This window comes from Coregonus lavaretus, assembly GCF_964263955.1.
Source record: "Coregonus lavaretus genome assembly, chromosome: 26".
NCBI lineage: Eukaryota > Metazoa > Chordata > Actinopteri > Salmoniformes > Salmonidae > Coregonus > Coregonus lavaretus.
In genome coordinates, this window is record NC_140013.1 from 8,030,786 (window position 1) to 8,046,776 (window position 15,991).

General features: G+C 43.7%; 1 protein-coding gene across 1 annotated transcript; it reads left to right on the top strand.

Moving 5' to 3' along the window:
* Positions 1-463: 463 nt before the first annotated feature.
* LOC311102181 (neutral amino acid transporter B(0)-like) lies at positions 464-14,877 on the top strand. Its single transcript, XM_084143430.1, has 8 exons — positions 464-1,126; positions 9,486-9,528; positions 9,991-10,059; positions 10,208-10,374; positions 10,690-10,923; positions 11,206-11,400; positions 11,617-11,751; positions 11,914-14,877. The coding sequence occupies exons 1-8, from the start codon at positions 597-599 to the stop codon at positions 12,149-12,151; spliced, it is 1,611 nt and encodes a 536-aa protein (XP_083999556.1). The 5' UTR covers positions 464-596; the 3' UTR covers positions 12,152-14,877.
* Positions 14,878-15,991: the final 1,114 nt, after the last annotated feature.

Below are 15,991 nucleotides of genomic sequence, written 5' to 3' on the forward strand. Positions count from 1 at the left end.
AGACCTGCAACCGAAGCCTAGCAATGAACGCACCCCGTGTCTACCTGCAACAAGCCCGCTGGCTAGCATTGTGGGGGTTGTTGTCTAATCACGTGAGCCAGCAGCCAGCTGGGCCACGAGTTGCCGGAGCTCGTTCAGAGTTGACGTTTTACGTTTGAAATGTTTTTATTAATTAAGGTGCTGCAAATGCAATGCTAACTTATTATTTATTAATTACCTTTTTGCTTCCTATGGCGGGAAAGGGAGGTCTGGTTGTCGGCCATGCTGGAAATGTGATATCGCGTTATTGTGTCATTGTCAATACAGTACATGGACACCACGATATGAAACGTTGATTTTTCTGGATAAAATTGACTGATTGGTTCTGATTGGCCACCCACCTCCATGAGCCCGCCCCCTGTGGGACGTTCTTACCAGCGCGTCTTTTGGGCTATATATTACTGGCTGAGAGGCACAGGAACTCACGGACAACGGGGGTCATTTCGCTAAAATAAAAGCCCACTACTATCTCCAACAGCTACACCAACAAGATCCTATAGGGAAACAAACTAACATTTTCTCCACATAACTATTTCGTTTAGGTTTTAAGGTACACAATGGCAGAAAAAATTGACATTGAGGGGAAGGCATCCAACGGAGAGGCGCATCTCGATGAGCAGGTAGCCAACGGACTCGGCCACAAGAAGTGTTCCAACGAGACAACGGCGGAGAAAATCAAGAGGCTTGTCATGGCCAACTTGCTGGTGATTCTCACCGTGGCCGGGGTGATCATCGGGGTGTTCATCGGACTTGGTGTGCGCCACATGGAGCTGAGCAGGACACAGATCCTCTACGTGGGCTTCCCTGGCGAGCTGCTCATCCGGCTGCTGAAGATGATCATCATCCCCCTGGTCGTGTGCAGTCTGGTGTCTGGGGCGGCCAGCATCGACCCCAAAGCACTGGGCAAGCTGGGCGGCTGGGCGATGCTTTTCTTTTTGGTCACCACTTTAATTGCGTCAGCCATCGGGGTGATCATGGCGTTCATCATCTCCCCCGGATCAAACACCGGCTCCAAGCCGATTTTGTCCGGTGACGGTGAGCTGCCCCAGGCCAAAGAAGTGGTGGACTCCTTCTTGGACCTGATCAGGTGAGATTCAAATGTCTGGCAGGGGTGGTGACTTAGGCTAAGAAAAATGGGCAGACAGGCTGATGTGGCATCTAGCCATTTGTGGGTCGTTCACTGAAGTGGCAGCGCGCGTGCCTTGTTTTGTCCCCATCCTTATTTGTCACAATGACAGAAGTGCTCAAACGTGGCAGACCATCAGCAAGCTAATGAGCCCACTGTTTGAATATGAGCGGGGCTCCTTTGGATATTGCGTTGTTCCCCCCAAATTAGGCATAACTTCCCACATATGAATTAGAAAACCGAGCAAAGCAGTCTGAATGCACTTGTATTGTCTTGAAAATGTTTACAGTCAGTGCTATCTTGCTGGGTCAATACAAATAAGGTCTCTTGAAACTTTGAAAGGGGTACTGACAGCCCTGCTTTCTGTGGTTGTTGGCGACATCCGCGCCATCCAATTTAATTAAAGGCACAGTTAACCCAACCGGCCGGGGTTCCCTTTGCGGTGCGCCCAGGAAAAAGGTCGCATGCCTAGGTCAAGTCCACACACAGTGCCATGATAGCGAGACCGTTGAGAAGGTTGTTGTTGTAATATACTTTTATTGTTACTTTTTATTTTTACTTTATTTTATTTAGTAAATATTTTCTTAAATATATTTCTTGAACAGCATTGTTGGTTAAGGGCTTGTAAATAAGCATTTAATGGTCACACCTGTTGTATTCGGCGCATGTGACAAATACAATGTGATTTGATGTGCTAAGGATCTACAGTAGTGCTAGCAATGAATGCCTCTTGCTGTAACATAGGGGAGTAGTTGCATCAGCTCAAGATGCAGCCCGTTAATACGCGATGTGTGTTCAGTGTCCAACGACAGGTGGTGTCTTGAGCTGTCCCCTCTTGTCATGCCAACCCTCTATCATCAGAAAATTACAACCTGTTTAGCCTACATACGCGATATTATGTAACACATGTATGTGCTTAGTACCAATACACGTGTAGGAAACGTTCGTCGTAGTTCTGAGTAGCTTTAGGGCTGGCCCCTTTCTTTCTGGGATAGACTCTTGTATTTCCAAAAATGGGCATTACATTTCGTTCCAGCCACGTGTTTTTAGGCACAGATGAGGAAAGATATCTTGAACATTCCGTTCTTTCTTTGTTTGCCACACTTTGGCAGACTTTTAACAAGTCTCAGACAGCATTGTCCAACGAAATGATTGCATGGTCATTGCTTGCAGCACACTTTCCTAACAAATGTGACAACCTCAGTGCTCCAACAAAACACCCTACAATCAGAATAAGTTTGTCCATTTACTAGGGGTGACACATTTACTAAGAAATACATGTCAATTTAGTCATTGCAACCGATTGTCCTATGTTACCTCTGTATTGCCAGGCAATGAAAGTTATATGGAAGTGCAAACCAAATCAGTGGGCAAAATGATTAGCATTCCTTTATTATGGTTGTGTATTCTAGTTTTAAGTGGTTAGATTAGTTCTATTACAGTGTACACTTCTACTGCTTTGATTCCCTAAAAGCCTCTCAAGCAAAATGCAATGAGCAAAGTCATTTTGACTGGCCGGGATAGCATCATCTCTTCTAAATGAACAAAAAGGAGGTAGTGGGGGAATGTGTGTGTCTCTAGCTGCTCCCCTTGTATTTCCATTTATCTAAAGGATGACCATGGCTATGCCAAACTGAGCCTTGATTCAGAAACAAACCATCCTTCTTACTAATTTAATATACTGTACATTCATACTGACATTGATCCTATTTATACACACTCTCAATGAAACCTCACCATGCGGTTGGATTTAGAAAGGAAGTGGTGAACAGTTGGTCACCAATGCCTCCTGTTGGCACATACAGTACTCAAAATATACTAGAAATGTGGCACAGTCAGTGGCATTCTGCCGTGAGCCCTTACTACAATATAACGGATATCATAAAACAAACTATTTACTGGACCTTGGGTGTTGTAAACCATCTCAGTACACTGATGTTCCATAGCATCAAGTTGCGTTACATAGTTACCCCTGACAGTGACTGTTGACAGGAAATACTCCACTGCCAAAACGTCCTTCGTGCACATGTCACAAAATTCCAGCATCACAGACACATCATAGGTGAGGCGAGGGGAGTCATGCTACCACAAGGAGCTGGCAACCATGTGACCAAACTCCCCCCTGCCCACCGCTCTGTCCTAAATCGGGTCATTAGGCAAGATTAGGCCTACTAGTTAGGAGTTTTAAAACCTAAACATCTTGCCAATCATTTAGACTATTCTCCAGGGCTTGAACCAAACTAAAGGACCCTGTGTTTTCAGTAGGATTAGAAACTTGACTAGACCATGCTCCATCTACAGAGAAGTTATTGTTTATGGTGTGCTCTCTCGACTTTTCACCATAAAAAAAGCCTCGCTCAGGTTATTTACATTCATTTGGAGGCCCATTCTTCACGCAACCTAAATTAGGCCTATGTCTGTTTCTTTGGGTTTATAAAGAGAAGCACCTGTAGTGTCACTAAATTGAAGCCATGCAGCCAGTCTCCACACTCCTTGTGATGTAGCCTAGTATAGATTGATGCCCGTTTCCACAAACAACTTACTTCTTGTAAATCAATTCGCTAGCAAGGCAGATTGACTGTTTTTCTCTATCTGGCAAAGGGAAGCAGCCAAAAACACCGCCCCATACTCAACCTTTAAATCGTTTATAAATGACACACTCTTTTTCTTTTGTCAGTCAGTTGCTCTGTTCCTCCTGGTCAGCAATATGGGTGACCTCTAAACCTCAAAATTCATTGTGATGGTGAAAGTCATAGGCTACTTTCCAAAATCCCTCTCAGCCTCCAGCTAGTCTAGACCCCTAGGTCCCATTCCAGGAAAACGTCTTAAATACACTTCAAACTGTTAAAGCCAGATTACACCGGTGGGGGTAATGAATATGGTTTAATTCCTAATCCTTCTATAAACGGATTGTAATTCCTTCACCTATAGTTGTCATTATGATTTAGTAACTCGCTCTTGCATAATACGATCTACAAGTTGCAACAGGGTGGTCTCTCCTTCCAAATCCAACGCATAAGGAATCCACTTGTTTATAATGCATTGTGCTCTATTTTGATCTTTTAAAAAATCGAATAAGTCTTTCTTGGATGCGCGTGGCTCTTGGCAGGGAATCAATGAGAAAGGTTGTCAGTCTCGGGAGGACACACAGAAAGGCCACAAAGGATGACGGTTCGTGACTCATGTGGCTCATTAAAGCGACCGCTCTCTGTCGGGGTCCCGTTTTGGCAACAGCAGCGGCCGGCCGAGGAGCGGTTCACTACAGCGGAAACAAGGAGCACGCTCGCACACACTGTCTTTCGCTCCCTCCTCTCTCTCTCCGTTCTCTCGCATACATACTAACACAATATCCCCAAAAGTTGTGGCAGGTTCTCATAGTTACAAATGACCTCAATAACTTACTGGCTTAAACCAGTCAATAGGTTAAATAAAGGTAAACCAACTGAAGAGGGACAAGGCATCACATTTCCCAAATATCCCCTCCCTCCCCTTCACATCCTTGTATACTTTGCTGATCTTATCTCCACAAGAGGTTGGTGGCACCTTCATTGCAGAGGACGGGTTCGTGGTAATGGCTGGAGCGGAATCGGTGGAATGGCATCAAACACATGGTTTCCAGGTGTTTGATGCCATTCGCTCCGTTCCAGCCATTACCACGAGCCCGTCCTCCCTTCAGCAGCCTCCACTGCTTATCTCCATCTGGCTTTCATCCATTTGCTCATTTACATAAATGACTGGTAGTGTTGGTCTTCAGTTAAAAGGATGCCCTTCGCTCTTACTGACCTACCTGCAAGTCATTGTCTGTCCCTTTTGACTTATTAGTCTGACCCTGAGACTAAACACAGAGACAAACGTACAGGACAATGGACCATAGCTGTTATACGTAGATGGCATTAAGAGCTAGAGAGATGGGCGGTACTATTATTCACTCGGTTGGAATGGGAGGCAAGTAATTTAAAACGCTTCGGGACAAAATAATGGGTCGGCAGGAACAAAGAAAGGCGGAGGTAAAGTATCAGGTGTGTTGCATCAGCCACCCTCTCTGACCTGCCCCCCTCCTGTGACATGCCTCTACAGCTCTGTCTCTCTCTGTCTCTGTGGCATTTGGCTCACCTACCTAAGCAGTATGTCAGGAGTGACCGAAATGGAGAAGATGTCTACTATCTGCATCAGTTAGCCACATACAGCCAGGAGGAACCCATGGGTTCTCATTGGTCTAAAGAGAGGACCAGGACGGGAGCGTATTCATACTGGTATGCAAATAAATACAAGGTACTGCTGCTATGGTTGCCACCTTTAACAAGCAGTCGAAGATTCGGTTTGACCAGGTAGAGGCGATCTCAGGTGGACGCGGGGACATGAAAGTGAGGTGTCAACAACACTGAAGAGGTCTACTGAAGGGTGTAAACACAACACATCCACCACCACACTTCACGTGTACCCAGAAGATCAGGCAGGCTGTGTTGTGTGTATTTATGCTGTTTTACCAGCCCCTTCGCTCATTACTCAAACACCATGGGAATGTAAATCTAAAATCTAAATACAGTACCAACCTGCTATTACACAAGCGTGTTCACAGCATTGATGGCAAAATGTCAACTGCACATTTTTACAGTAATATGACAAATGGAGGTGCATGGATGGATGAACGCACAGACTGCATGCCAAAACTGGACCCTGACAGAGAGGGGTTACTATTTAAATGAGTGCCGTTGCACATTCACAGTAGTTTGTCTACTTTTCCTTGGGTCTTTGGCATAGATACTGCCACACAGAATGTTTGTGTGTTCTGTTTTAGGGTGTGTCTGTACATGTCAGTGTGGGTTTAATAGGCCTACATGTGCAGTCCAATTTGCGTTCTCTTTTTCCGTCGGTTTATTCCAACCATCACCCAATGTTCCAGCGTCTAGCCGGTTTAATTTAGCTTTAATGGGCGTGGTGGCATTGGGTTGTCATGACACGGCATATCAGGAAGTAAAAATAGGGGGGGTAGGTGGAGTCACCCGGGTATTTAATCTAAACAGGGATATGTGGCCAGTGTCCAGCGAGTTTTGGGCAGGCAGACGGTTGTACTGCTCGGAGCGTCCGGTGAAATCTGACACCCACATTAACGTCACTGCTTCCTGTTTCTGTGGAACCTTCTGTCTCAGCCAGAGTGAGAGAGGGTTCTAGAGAGGGCATTTACGTTCCCTGTTTGACCAAGTCCTGCAACAACCATGTGAATGGAGGGTTTTGAATTGACAAGGTTTGTTAGACTGATACAGGTCACCTTCCTAGAAATGTGGTTTAAGGGCAACTTCTACCTTAAGTCATTCTATCCTCAGTCACATGGTGTGACCATTTAATCCCACAATGCATAGTTTCCTGTCACGTATGTATTCAGGTCAGAAAGAGATGTAGGATAAAAACATGAAAGAAGTTAATCCCTTATTACTCTAAATCCGTATGTAGGTTGACTAAGAGTGAGGGGTGGGGGTGGCCTAGTGCTCTGAGGAGAGTTCTCTATGTTGAGGGGTGGTGGCAGGGGTGATACAGTAACTCCACTGGTGTGTGTGTGTGTACTGTATTGTAGAGCAGTAATCTGCCCACCCCTCTCAGGGAGGTCTGGGTTTGGGCCTGAAATCCCAGCAGCAGCAGTTTTGTGGGCAGTTGGAGGATTAACACACTGAAATGCTTCCCAATATTTCCACAGGACAGAACTCATGGTTGGCTCCCTCGTGAGGCCTCGGTGCCCAAGGGTATAGGCGCCAAGTTAGCATAAAGAAATCCTGGAAAGATAGCTTAGAAGTTAGAACAAGGAGTTCAGTTAGTGGTTGTATCCCGTGGGATGTTACCTTTAGTATCAGACCTAGGATCAGTTTACCTTTCCCAAATTCCATTTTTGGAATGATAAATTAATGATATATACAGCACCAGTCAAAAGTTTGGATACACCTACTCATTCAAGGGTTTTTCTTAATTTTTTTACTATTTTCTACATTGTAGAATAATAGTGAAGACATCAAAACGATGAAATAACACATATGGAATCATGTAGTAACCAATATTTTATATTTGAGATTCTTCAACTAGCCACCCTTTGCCTTGATGACAGCTTCACACACTCTTGGCATTCTCTTAACCAGCTTCACCTGGAATGCTTTTCCAACAGTCTTGAAGGAGTTCCCACGTATGCTTAGCACTTGTTGGCTGCTTTTCCTTCACTCTGTGGTCCAACTCATCCCAAACCATCTCAATTGGGTTGAGGTCAGGGGATTGTGGAGGCCAGGTAATCTGATGCAGCACTCCATCACTCTCCTTCTTGGTAAAATAGCCCTTACACAGCCTGGAGGTGTGTTGGGTCATTGTCCTGTTGAAAAACAAATTATAGTCCCACTAAGCCCAAACCAGATGGGATGATGTATCGCTGCAGAATGCTGTGGTAGCAATGCTGGTTAAGTGTGCCTTGAATTCTAAATAAATCACAGACAGTGTCATCAGCAAAGCACCCCCACACCATAACACCTCCTCGTCCATGCTTTACGGTGGGAAATACACATGCGGAGATCATCCATTCACCCACACCGCGTCTCACAAAGACACAGCGGTTGGAACCAAAAATCTCCAATTTGGATTTCCACCGGTCTAATGTCCATTGCTCGTGTTTCTTGGCCCAAGCAAGTCTCTTCTTCTTCTTATTGATGTCATTTAGTAGTGGTTTATTTGCATCAATTCAACCATGAAGGCCTGATTCACACAGTCTTCTCTGAACAGTTGATGTTGAGATGTGTCTGTTACTTCAACTCTGTGAAGCATTTATTTGGGCTGCAATTTCTGAGGCTGGTAACTCTAATGAACTTATCCTCTGCAGCAGAGGTAACTGGGTCTTCCATTCCTGTGGCGGTGTTCATGAGAGCCAGTTTCATCATAGCGCTTGATGGTTTTTGCGACTGCACTTGAAGGAACTTTCAAAGTTCTTGAAATGTTCCGTATTGACTGACCATGTCTTAAAGTAATGATGGACTGTTGTTTCTCTTTGCTTATTTGAACTGTTCTTGCCATAATATGGACTTAGTCTTTTACCAAATAGGGCTATCTTCTGTGTACCACCCCTACCTTGTCACAACACAACTGATTGGCTCAAATGCATTAAGAAGGAAAGAAATTCCACAAATTAACTTGGTAAATGAAATGCATTTTAGGTGACTACCTCATGAAGCTGGTTGAGAGAATGCCAAGAGTGTGCAAAGCTGTCATCAAGGCAAAGGGTGGCTATTTGAAGAATCTCAAATATAAAATATGTTTTGATTTGTTTAACACTTTTTTTGGTTACTACATGATTCCATATGTGTTATTTCATAATTTTGATGTCTTCACTATTATTCTACAATGTAAAAAATAGTAAAAATAAAGAAAAACCCTTGAATGAGTTGGTGTGTCCAAACATCACTGGTAGTGTATATTAGACCCGAGTGGCGCAGTGGTCTAAGGCACTGCATCGCAGTGCTAGCTGTGCCACTAGAGATCCTGGTTCGAATCCAGGCTCTGTCGTAGCCGACCGGGAGACCCATGGGGCGGCGCGCAATTGGCTCAGCGTCGTCCAGGGTAGGGGAGGGAATGGCCGGCAGGGATGTAGCTCAGTTGATAGAGCATGGCGTTTGCAACGCCAGGGTTGTGGGTTTGATTCCCACAGGGGGTATGAAAAAAAATAATGTATGCACTAACTGTAAGTCGCTCTGGATAAGAGCGTCTGCTAAATGACTAAAATGTAAATGTAAAATGTATTTACCCATTGATTCTTGAATAATATAAGTTAATTTATAAATGCCTCATTAGCTTAGTTCAACTGTTGTACCAAAATATACGCTTATTTTACTCCAATGTTTGTAAACAACGTAAATGTAAACAAACACTGAATAGCGTTAAAGCTATGTGAATGGTCAGGTCTTGCATCCATAGCTCTGTATGAATCTGAGTGTTTACATTTCTTCAGCCCCATCCCATAGCTTTTTAGATAAACAGAGGTGCGAAGAAAGCTTAATTATGGTTTCAATTAAGTATTCTAGCTTTAACCATTAAGGGGGGGAAACTCAAACCTGACCGTAGATGAATGTCTTGTTGCAACTTCTACCCCTTGTAGCACACTAAAGGATACAGGGCCCTCACCATGGCTGTTTCACACCTGCATTGGCACCTGTGTCCCTCAGAGCTGAAGTGACTGAATGTTTCACTCCATTTTGGTTTCTAGCTGTGGCCATGGTTTCTGATCATCATAGCGTCACTGTCAGCACAGCTGGTGCCTGTGTAGTGTACTGAATGTGTCTCTTGTTCTCTCTTACAGAAACATTTTCCCCTCCAACTTGGTGTCTGCTGCCTTTCAGTCTGTGAGTATCCTCTTGTACCACACATATAATAGAAAGAGAGAAACTGAGACTTAAAGGAATAATCCACGCAAACAATTTGATGGCATTTTTTTTTTCATTCGTCCACTGGTGATACAATCCCAATTTTGTTTGCATGTCAGCAATCACGTTTTCAAGATACAGGACTTTCAAAAAGCAAATTGTAATTTGCCACATGATGCAAAACGCATCATGATGATGTGGCAAGTTACAATTTGCTGTTTGAAAGTCAAATATCTAGAAAACTTGATTGCTGACGTGCAAAACGTGTTGGGACTGTATCAACAGTGGACTAACGAAAAAAATACCAAATGTAGTTTTATTTTGTGTGTATTGTTCCTTTAAGGCTTTTTTGGAATCCACATAATTTGTTAGTTAAACAGAAGACATTTTGCCTATATTTGTATACGTGTACTAATGAAATATTTTCCTCTCTGTCTGCAGTATGCTACCAGCTACAAGTTTGTGACCAAGAATGGCACTAATGGCTTGCCCGACATCACAGTTGAGAAGGTGAATCGACTTAAATGCCAAAATGAGTTCGAAATCTATATAGGATGTCACATTTGACTGTCAAATATCTGTTGCTGTTGACAGTTTGAACGTGTCTAAAATGCATCACTCACGCTGACCTGAGTTATTGCGTTGTGTATGCATATAGGTTCCCTTTGGCACAGACCAGGACGGTATGAACATCCTAGGGCTGGTGGTGTTTGCCATAGTGTTTGGTGTAGCCCTGAGGAAGCTAGGAGAGGAGGGAGAGATTCTCATCAAGTTCTTCAACTCCTTTAACGAGGCCACCATGGTACTGGTGTCCTGGATCATGTGGTAAGGGAGCCGTTTGCCCAGCAGCACTGTAGGGAATAGATCTGGGTGTGAGAGAGGATACACGCATGATGTATATGAGTTTTGCCACCCCGCGTTTATCTTTCACATATCATCTCGTAATTGTTATAAAAATAATATGGTATTTAAATAGCATTTTTCAAGGATCCAAAGTCACTAATTGTTGTTGTATTTGTACTTGCTTCATATGTGGTAATATTGATACATATTTGTTTTTTAAATTGTATTTGTACTTTGGACCGCGTCTTTACAAATTCCTAATGGCAACCCACCTCTCCCTCCTCCTTCTCTCTCCAGGTATGCCCCCCTTGGTATCATGTTCTTGGTGGCAGGGAAGATCGTGGAGATGGAGGACGTGGGAACGTTGTTTGCCAGCCTGGGCAAGTACATCGCCTGCTGTATCATCGGCCATGCCATCCACGGCCTGCTGGTCCTGCCAGGCATCTACTTTATCATCACCCGCAAGAACCCCTACACCTTCCTGTGGGGCATCTTCACTGCTCTTGCCACAGCCTTTGGAACCTGCTCCAGGTACTGTTGCAGTCACTAGATCACCATGCTAGAGAGGATGGTAATCCTTAATTGCTCTTATACCAAGGTTGCTCTATACCGTACCAAAAATGCTCAACTCCATTACTATGCAGTTAAAATACAATCATTCAAGTGCTATGTAACAACATGTTCCCAGTGCAAAAGTGTTACAGAGAAGAGAAACATTGGTAATTACGTCAGAACTGATGAGCATATATGAGGTATTTGTTCATTTACGGCTAGCGCTCTCACACACACTCATGCTCACTCACTCTCTCTCAGCTCTGCCACCCTGCCGCTGATGATGAAGTGCGTGGAGGAGAAGAATGGCGTGTCAAAGCACATCAGTCGTTTCATCCTGCCCATCGGGGCCACAGTGAACATGGACGGTGCAGCTCTCTTCCAGTGTGTGGCTGCAGTCTTCATCGCTCAGCTCAACAACATCCCACTCAACTTCATCCAAGTCTTCACCATCCTGTGAGTCACGCTCTCTCTAGTCTGTTTGATTCAATTCAGTTTGATTCTAAGGGGCAGTTGTGTTGGGTAAAGCGGAGCAAATTCAAATGTATTAGCTGTATACACGCATACAAAACAGACTTGTATAAAGCTTGGGTCAAACTTGCTAGGCTGAGTATTAGGAAACGCAGTGCTCTTGAGTGGCTAATTCTCTGCATGTCCCGCCCCCTCTGTCAGAGTGACAGCCACAGCGTCCAGTGTGGGAGCAGCAGGGATCCCTGCGGGGGGTGTGCTGACACTGGCCATCATCCTGGAGGCAGTGGGACTGCCCACCAACGACATCTCCCTCATCCTCGCCGTCGACTGGCTCGTGTGAGTACCTCATGTTTACTGTTCTATTGGAACAGCTCATCCATCTCATATAAATGTCATAGCATCCGTGACCGTTTGACATAGCATTGACATGACATAATTATGCATACGGTGATCACCCTGGGTTTGACTGGTTTAACCGTGATTGGACCATTGTTTCAGTGACCGTACCTGCACCGTTCTGAACGTGGAGGGCGACGCCTTCGGAGCCGGGCTGCTGCAGTGGTACGTGGACCGATCTGACAAGCCCAAGGAGGGGGCGGAGCTAAGCGAGGTGAAGATGGAGAATGACACGCCCGCCATGCCGGAGCACTTGCCCCTCATCGAGGAGAAGAAGAACATGGGTGCGGCCGACGAGAAGGCGGCGGCTCACATCTCTGAGAAAGAGTCCTTCATGTAGATGGTTCCCTGCTATGTCATCGATGACACTCCGTTTGACCCAACAATCCAGCTTCTCCATACGTGACCCCCCCATGCAGAAAGGAGGGGAGAGGACCTTTTTAGACTTCCATTTAAAGACGATTCCTCTCCTTGTGTCTTCTCTCTTTCTAAGAGAGACTGAGAGATCCAGGTTGGGGGGGGCAAAGGAGAGCTTGAAGAGAGGCTGTTCAGATTTTAACGTGACAGTATTTTTTTTTAAGGACTCTAGGTTGGAATCCTTTGAATCCTGCTTTGGTTCAGAAGAGCTGGCCCTGACTTCCTGTCTTTTAAATATTTTTAACAGTAGCCAGCCTTTAAAAGGCAAATATCTCCATGTTTTCTGTATCATAGCCACATGTGCATTATGTTTCTCTGTGTATGAAGTAGCCAGCACTAATTATCTCTGTACTCTGTGACAGTAGATGATGAAGATTCCAAAGTTATCACACAAGATCCTCTGTACTGTATGATGTACCAAATTTAAGTTAAATCCTAAATGATGTTCCACTGCTGGAAAAAGGACCTTTCTCACACAAGAACTCTCTGTAATATTACACACACTGTGGCTCTGCTCAATGCTTCTAATCTGTAGCTGTTTTTATCCCAAACTGTGTCATTTCAGTCAGTTAGTCAGTCAGGGGCTCGCATCCATGCCAAGCACACAACGTTTTTGCACAGTCCAAATGAAGGCCTCTTGTTGTCACAACAGTTTTACAATGTTAAAATAATTTGTGAGAGGTGTTGCCATAGAAATCCTATTAAATTACTAGAGAGGCTATGTCATAATCCCTCCAAGTTCCAGAATGGGACAAAATGGCAGCCATGTTGGCCAGGGAGTAAGGCATGTTATACATCAGAAATTGTGTTATAGAAATACTGATTTGAACTAGTGTATGGCTGTGGATTGACTGCATTGTTTGAATGGAATGTTGGCATATTAGCAGTTAATTTGAAAAAATGTAAGGCATGTTATACATCAGAAATTGTGTTATAGAAATACTGATTTGAACTAGTGTATGGCTGTGGATTGACTGCATTGTTTGAATGGAATGTTGGCATATTAGCAGTTAATTTGAAAAAATGTATAGAATCATTCCTCAAACTGTCTGGCTAGCTAGCTAACACACACATACAAAGCAAGCGTTATTGGCTGTTTGTTTGCAAACACTGGAGTATAACAAGCTTATATTTTGGGTTCTGATGGGGTACAACAGTTGAGCTAAGCTGATGAGCATTTATAAGTTATATTCTTCAAGAATCAATGGGTGTACTGTTTCATTAATTTATATGTCCAAAAATGTATGTAGCAACTAAGGATTCTAGCTTTAACAATTCATCTCCTTTCTCTGAAGATTTGGTTTCATAACCTCACTGTCTGTCTTGAAATGATACACCCCCTATCGTAGGCCATGAATCAGTTCTCTGATTATCCAGTCTTAACCAACATCATTTGAGGCTGACAATGAAGACTTGCCCTAGAACAATGCTTATTATACTGCACAGAGCCACCTCAAAACCTGTGGTGAGACAGCATTTGCCCCAGTACTATTACTTGCATTCCAGTTCAACATTTACCTGCTCTGTCACAGTCTACCATTGAAAACCGTTTTCCTGAGCAAAAATAAGTGACTATAAATCTACTCGCTGAGCTTATTTATTTTAGGGAAAGTGATTTACAAAGATAAACCTTCAATAGTGAACATACTAGCAATATGCTGGCTATTGGTGAAAGTCTGCAAAAAGAAAGCTACAAAAATATGCTTTTTAGCATTCGTCTTGGCTAGCTTACTGTACTAGCCAGGTTGATTAAGGAATAAGGCCAGAGGGGGTGTGGTATATGGCCAATATACCACGGGTAAGGGCTGTTCTTATGCACAACGCAAAGTGCCTGGATACAGCCCTTAGCTGTGATATATTGGCAATATACCACAATCCTCCGAGGTGCCTTATTGCTATTATAAACTGGTTACCAACATAATTAGAGCAGTAAAAATAAATGTTTTGTCAGCCAATCAGCATTCAGGGCTCGAACCACCTGGTTTATAAAATATATTTTGGAACGCAATTGTCTTAAAGGGGAAGCGTCCTATTTTGAGATTTAAAAAAAATATTCTCCATGTTTAATAATATTAAACAGATGTTTAATACATATAATAACCAATAGCCTATTAATAGCTGCATATAGTGAGAAAGCATGCCAACCTATAGGCTCTGCATGACCCCAATGCATTTATTCTGTTCGGGACAGTTGATTTTTGGCCAACTGGCCTGATCGGGCAAGTGAGATAATGTTGAACCCTGCCATAGCCTATGAATAGGACCCAGAGTTTTATCTGACCAGGTCATGAGATTAGGAAAAAGTGCCACACCACTTTTGAACCTGTGGTGCCACCTCTGATTCTGCAGCCTTTTCCCCCTGCTGTCTGTCTTTATGTTTTGTGCAATGCTGTAAAAAAAACGCTTATCATTCCACAGGGTCTAAGGAGTGCCGTCACCACGTTGTATGGGTGTGGTGTGTATCTATGTGTGTGTGTGTGTGAGTCAGCATGTGTACAGATGGATGTGTGGTGATGGTGGATGTGTAGTCAGTCACCATGGTTACATGATGACATAGTTACCAGTGCTGTAGAGAACCACAGTGTTGCTCTGGGTGGGCTCTGAATTGTACTCTGTTAGTTCTAGAAATAAAAATGCTTTTTTTTTATATTCACTTGTTGACTTTGCATCTTATTTCACATTTCTAATTAATATATAATAATACTATAATCTATGCCATTTAGCAGACGCTTTTATCCAAAGCGACTTAGTCATGCGCGCATGCATTTTACATATGGGTGGCCCCGTGAATCAAACCCAGTATCATGGTCTACCAACAGAGCTTCAGAGGACCACAATTAATGGTAATGGATGTGTACATACACATCACAAAGGATGATGTATAGACACATTGTAAGGAACACCTTCCTAATATTGAGTTGCACCTCCTTTTGCCCTTAGAACAGCCTCAATTCGTCGGGGCATGGACTCTACAAGGTGTCGAAAGAATTCCACAGGGATACGGGCCCATGTTGACTCCAATGCTTCACACAGGTGTGTCAAGTTGGCTGGATGGCCTTTGGGTGTTGGACCATTCTTGACACACTCAAACCGGTGTGTCTGGCACCTACTATCATACCCCGTTCAAAGGCACGTCACCCTCTGAATGGCACACATACACAATCCTCAAAATGTCTCAATTGTCTTAAGGCTTAAAAATCCTTCTTTAACCGGTATCCTCCCCTTCATCAACACTGATTGAAATGGATTAAACAAGTTATATCAATAAGGGATCATAGCTTTCACCTGGATTCACCTGGTCAGTCTAGGGCATTTTGTACACTGTGTATATAGTATGACACATTGTGAATAGACCCTCCGGACAAGACAAGCTTGTCAGGTTGTAGTTAATGGCAATACCCATGAATGAACACATTACACAGACTACCTGGTGCTGTGTCCTTCCTCCACGAGGTGTTGATGGAGAGGCATGTAAAGAATGCACTTCTATTCAATCTAATGTAACTTCAAAAACACCCAAATATGCCCCTGGCTATATAGAACTTTCCCAACACACACACAATGCAGTCACCAACATTACAATACTACATCACCCACCTGGGTTGTGTACACAGAAAATGCACAACTTATTGATCCCACACTAACAGGTGCTGAGTGGTTTCATATAATCATATGAGGTTTAGTGCTAAATGGCCCCCTCTGTTAGTGGAAGAATAGCTGGCATTAGGTTTTACAACAGGGGACATTTAGACTAAATCTTACT